This window comes from Rhinolophus ferrumequinum, chromosome 2 (genome assembly GCF_004115265.2).
Source record: "Rhinolophus ferrumequinum isolate MPI-CBG mRhiFer1 chromosome 2, mRhiFer1_v1.p, whole genome shotgun sequence".
Taxonomy (NCBI): Eukaryota; Metazoa; Chordata; class Mammalia; order Chiroptera; family Rhinolophidae; genus Rhinolophus; species Rhinolophus ferrumequinum.
Genome location: NC_046285.1, coordinates 96,858,580 through 96,863,767, shown reverse-complemented (window position 1 = coordinate 96,863,767; position 5,188 = coordinate 96,858,580). Strand labels below are relative to the sequence as shown.

The 5,188-nt window shown below is 38.2% G+C and overlaps 1 protein-coding gene across 1 annotated transcript; it reads left to right on the top strand.

Annotated features, from left to right (window-relative positions):
* Positions 1-4,225: 4,225 nt before the first annotated feature.
* Positions 4,226-4,798, top strand: LOC117032975 (keratin-associated protein 26-1). The gene has a single exon (XM_033124773.1). It carries the CDS (start codon positions 4,226-4,228, stop codon positions 4,796-4,798), a length of 573 nt encoding a protein of 190 aa, XP_032980664.1.
* The last annotated feature ends 390 nt before the right edge of the window (positions 4,799-5,188 follow it).

Below are 5,188 nucleotides of genomic sequence, written 5' to 3'. Positions count from 1 at the left end.
AAATAAGACACATACAGAAAGAATGTTTTGTTTGTAATGCAAAGGTGTGTGTGTGTGTGTGTTTGTGTGTGTTTGTGTGTGTGTGTGAATTAATAGTAATTATACAGATTTAAGTCTGGAAATATCTACGTTGGTAGAGGGTATTTATAAAGAAAGGGCTAATTAAGCTAAAGCCTACAAGATGGAAAAATTAAAGAATTGTTCCAGTTTTATATCCCACATATCAGTCAGATCATATGGTTCTCAACTTTTTCTGTCTAACTTATTTTACTTAGCATAACAATCTCAAGATCCATCTACATTGTCCCAAATTGCACTATTTCATGAACAAGACAATCAAAGAAACAAAAACTCATAGACAAAGACAATAGTTTAGTGGTTACCAGAGGGTAAGGTGGAAGAGGGGTGGCAGATGAGGGTAAAGGGGGTCAAATATATGGTGATGGAAGGAGCACTGACTCTGGGTGATGGACACACAATGTGATATATAGATGATGTATTACAGAATTGTACACTTGAAACCTGTGTAACTTTACTAACCATTGTCACTCCAATAAACTTTAATTTAAAAAAAAAAAAAAGAATTATTCCAAAGGAGACAAGGGTAAGATGAATGAAGAGATGTGAAATGAGCTAATTGGAGACATGAACAGAGAACCCAGCAAGACTGAAGATAATTTCTATTGGGAAGCAGAGGAGGATGAATCAAGTGTTTGGACAACTTTCTGTGGACAAAGGAGAGTCATCAGCATTTTTGAGTAAGAGAGCCATCTGATGAAATGAATTTTAGGAGCATTAACCTACATACGGTGTTTAGCCCACAGAGATGACAATAGCAATAGGTGTCAAGATGGCAGTGAGAAAGGCACGTGTTTACCAAAGGGGAACAGAACCCTACCTGAGTGATGGCGGTGAGAACAGAGCGGGGAAAAATGGATGACAAGACATATTAGTGGATCAAGTAAGAAAAGCATTACAAATAGATTTTCACTCCTTCCCATCTGTTGCAAGTTAATCACAGCACTCTCTTCTTGAAATCAGTTACTGGATCACCATGCTTAGAGAACAAAATCTTAACTACTGCCTTGATGATTGAATTAGATTCACCAGGTAAACCTAAGTTTCATTATTACAACTTACCTCTAAGAACATTTCACTAAAAGCACCGTGTAGTCATTTTTCCTGCCTTTACACGTTCTACCATAGTCTGAAGTGTCTTTCCTTTCCCCAACCCCCTGCTGTTTCCTACTAGCCTTCAAAATTAATACCAAATACCAATGTTTAGGCAAACCAATAAGCAATGTTTGCCATTCTCTGTACACCATTTATAGAATTTAGTGAACACTGACATGGATGGTGTATCTGTTTTAGCACATCTACAGAATTGGATGCATCTGGAAAAACACATTGATAGTGTCTTGGTATCATTGTCAGAATCTATCATAATGTTTTGCATAAATAAGGTTCTCAATAAATATTTGTTGACTGAATGAATGCAAGGTATGTCATTTATTGGCAAACTTTTATTGTTGCAATGCTCTGAGGATTCCTTGTGTCCAAGAGAGGAAGAAATTCAGGATTTTTCCTCTAGATTAGGAGAGGTAAGGATCCCTAGTTAACTGAAGTAAAAGCAACAAAGTGGATAAATCTGGAAGAGCCCACAGGATGCCCAGGTCCTCAGTCTATCTTTAGGCTCTTACATCAGAAGCAGAGCCTGGGACCTGTAGTTTATAGGAGACTGGTAATGAGGTACCTGCTGTGCTGCCCACGTGAGCTCTTCTTCCCCTTTAGTGATACAGTCACTATCGAAAGCATCAGTTCAACATTTGTTATATTAAGGGCACTGCATTTTCTAAAATTCTGTGGATATTTTTGCAGTGTTATCTACCCACAGTAGGAAAAAATAACTCTCATGGTGGTGCTGTAAAGGAATTAAACTGAGGTGGTACTCCTTGGAATGGGTGAAGGATGCCAAAGCGAGAAAATAAATTATGTAGGTACAGTATCTCACAGTTTACATTTAAGTTTTCCTTCCATCTAGATTTATTTTTTAAATGACACCACAAAGTAGTTATTAATACTCCCATGGTTCCATAAAATGATACTGATAGTGACTGGGGAATCAGAGCGATTGTGCAAATTGCTCTACTAGATGATGGTATCACTGTATGTCCATATGATGTCATACTGGATAATGGGAGAAAAACAACCTTTAGAGGGTGAAGGACCACCAAACAAAACCCCCTTTGTTTAAATGGTTTTTATTCATATCAATTATCGTAACTTTCTACATCTCAAGTTTTCTCATACAAATACTTGAAATAGTAAAATTTACTATAAAGAATGGTGCGAATAAAGTGATATTACAGATGTGGGTACCTACACTGCAAGGTGTTGCCCAGAGTAGACAATAAATGAATGCTAGTTTTATTCCACACCCATTCTCTTCATGCAGAAAAACCCATTTGTTTATGCATACAACATAAACACTACATACACACAAATATATTGATGTACTAAAGATGCAGGTGTTGGGCTCTTGATTATATTAGAGAAGAACGGGCATAAAGAGCATCAACACATAAATTTGGTAAGCATTCGGTTAAATATGGCTGCACCTATTACTGACACCATTCAGCGGCTGCATCCAGGATTTCACAAGATGCTAGCAATGTGTACAAAGGTACCAAGTGATGAAAACTGGAGGGATTGAGGGGATTCTTCAAGTGCTTGAGGTACAAATCATCACAGGGTAGTGTTCTCTGACTTAAAATACTGAGATAATCTCAATGTGTTAGTACAGGACCTATATAATTTTCATTTTCCTATTTCTGGTAGGAAAATAGTCCTATATTGGCTCATAGAGAAACCAACCTTGCATTTCAGAGATTCTACTCCTCCTGTACAGAGGGAGACCCAATAGGTGTGGGTGTATCCACTAAACATCAAAATATAACAAAGTGTTGTGACTTACATTGGATTTTAAAGGAAATTGGAAATTAGATAATAAAATTAGAAATTAGATAAACAGATAATGAAAATTCCCATTAATATAGTCACTGGAGCTGCTACATATGTTGGTATATGAACAAGGCAATGGAATGGTTGAGGCTAAACACAATCATGAATTTTTTAATCCAATTTTTACCAGAAAATATATACCCGAATAGCCGTCAAAGTGTTCATACTTAGACAAACTCTACATTTATTCTGATGTTATTACCCATGTAAAGCAGTTTAGAAGCTTCTCTCTGGAAACTGATATCAGGACCAATGTAAAAAACAAAACCAAATCCAAGTCCGTCTCTTAATCATTATGTCTCTCTCTCTCTTTTTTTTTTTTTTAATGAAAAACATTAGTTTTCAGTTGGGACACAAGTAACATGAATACATAATCCTATAATAGGTATAAAAAATGTAATTTTGTTCAATTGTCTTTAAGGGATTCTGTTGATTTGCTTTTGTTTACCATAGGATCCATAGATTTACCTGACCCCAGCTTGTTTATCTATACGTATTATGACAACTTTAAACATAAACCAGCTTTCAGCTTGACTCTTTATTTATTTATTGAGACGAATAAGAGGAGCATGACTTCTTTTAAATAAAGATATTTTGGTGGGAAGTCACTTTCTATCAGAATTCTAAAATAAAACAAAACACATCTGGACACATTGACATTTCCCATATTATACTACTTTCAAACTCTTTCTGCTCTAACCCACATTAGATATAGGATTTTTCACATTCTTTTACACATACTTCCTTTTAAGCTTCTTACTAGGATTCCTTCTCAAAGAGAAATAATTTGCCAGTGTTTCAAAGAAGTTTGCTACAACTTTTAAAGACATTTCCAAGAGAATAATTCTATGAATATTTATGCAGTGGGGCTTATAACAGGAATAAGTAAATGACCTCCAAAAGTGGCAATTTGGTTGGATAATTTGAGAGGGTGAGATCCTATTAAAATTCAGTCACACTGTGTTATTTACTTAATCAATGGAAGGCCTTGCAAGTAACCGCATTTTATAGGAGTTGAGAGCATCCACTTCCGGGTCATAATGAAGAGTTCTGATGCAGCCTCATGCAACTAGGAGGAAGAGAGTCTGTATACAGAAGCACCGTCTTCTGCAGATATATAAGGGATCAAGTCAGATGAGGAGCACAAAGAAACTTGAGACACATTTCTTTCCAATCAACCACAGCCTGCCCACAAAACCTCACTATGACTTGCCCCAACTCCTGCTCTGGAAACTACAACTTGGGATCCCTCAGAAATCCCTGTTATATTCCTCTCTCCTCTTCCAATGCCCTCTGCTCTACAAATGTGAGCCGTGAAGATGTCCTCTGCTTTCCCAGCAGGTATCAAGATGGTATCTGGCTCATGGACAATTGCCAAGAGACCTGCAGTGAACCAACCAGCTGCCAGTCACAAAACTGTGAGCCCAGCAACTGTGAAACTTCCTGCTGCTCTTCCACTGCTTACTATGGGCCCAGACCCTGCCAAGGAACGCGTTTTCTTCCTGCTGCTTCTTTCACCTCCAGCTCCTGCCTCCCAATATCCTGTCGACCTCTGAGCTCTATGTCCAACAGCTGTGGACCCCTGAGCCTCCTTACTTATGGATGCCGCCCCTTGGGGTGGATGCCCTGTGGTGCTCAGCCACTTAGTGTTGTGTCCAGCAGCCTCAGACCTCTGCATCCTCTCTTCAGTGGATGCCAACCTCTGACCCATGTGTTCAGCCCCTGTCGTCCATCTTGCTTTGCACTAGGAGGCCAGGAGCTTCCTTGTTCCAGCTAGCAATCGTGCTGAGGATCAAGGACAAAAATTCAATCTTTGGGGACTTCTGCTTCTTTCCTAGTAGTGAGTGACCGCCTTTTCATCTTTTCAGTGTGCCTGATCTAAGGCAAGCTGCCCCTTTCACGTTTTTCTCTCCCTTTTTTTTTCATTTTTCCTTGATGTGAAATTATTTGGTTTACGATGCTATTCATTGTCACTCAGGTGTGGGAAGAATTTATTTGGTTTGTGTTGTAATAAATGAGATTAAGCCAGAATTAAAAATCTGGGTCTTCAGTTTGTCTTTTATTATTCCATTTTAACACAGAAATGACCAACCTCAACTGCTTGCAAGATAAGTGAATAGGACATGGGCTACTGGACCACATATTCTTATCTGACAGTAGGGGAATA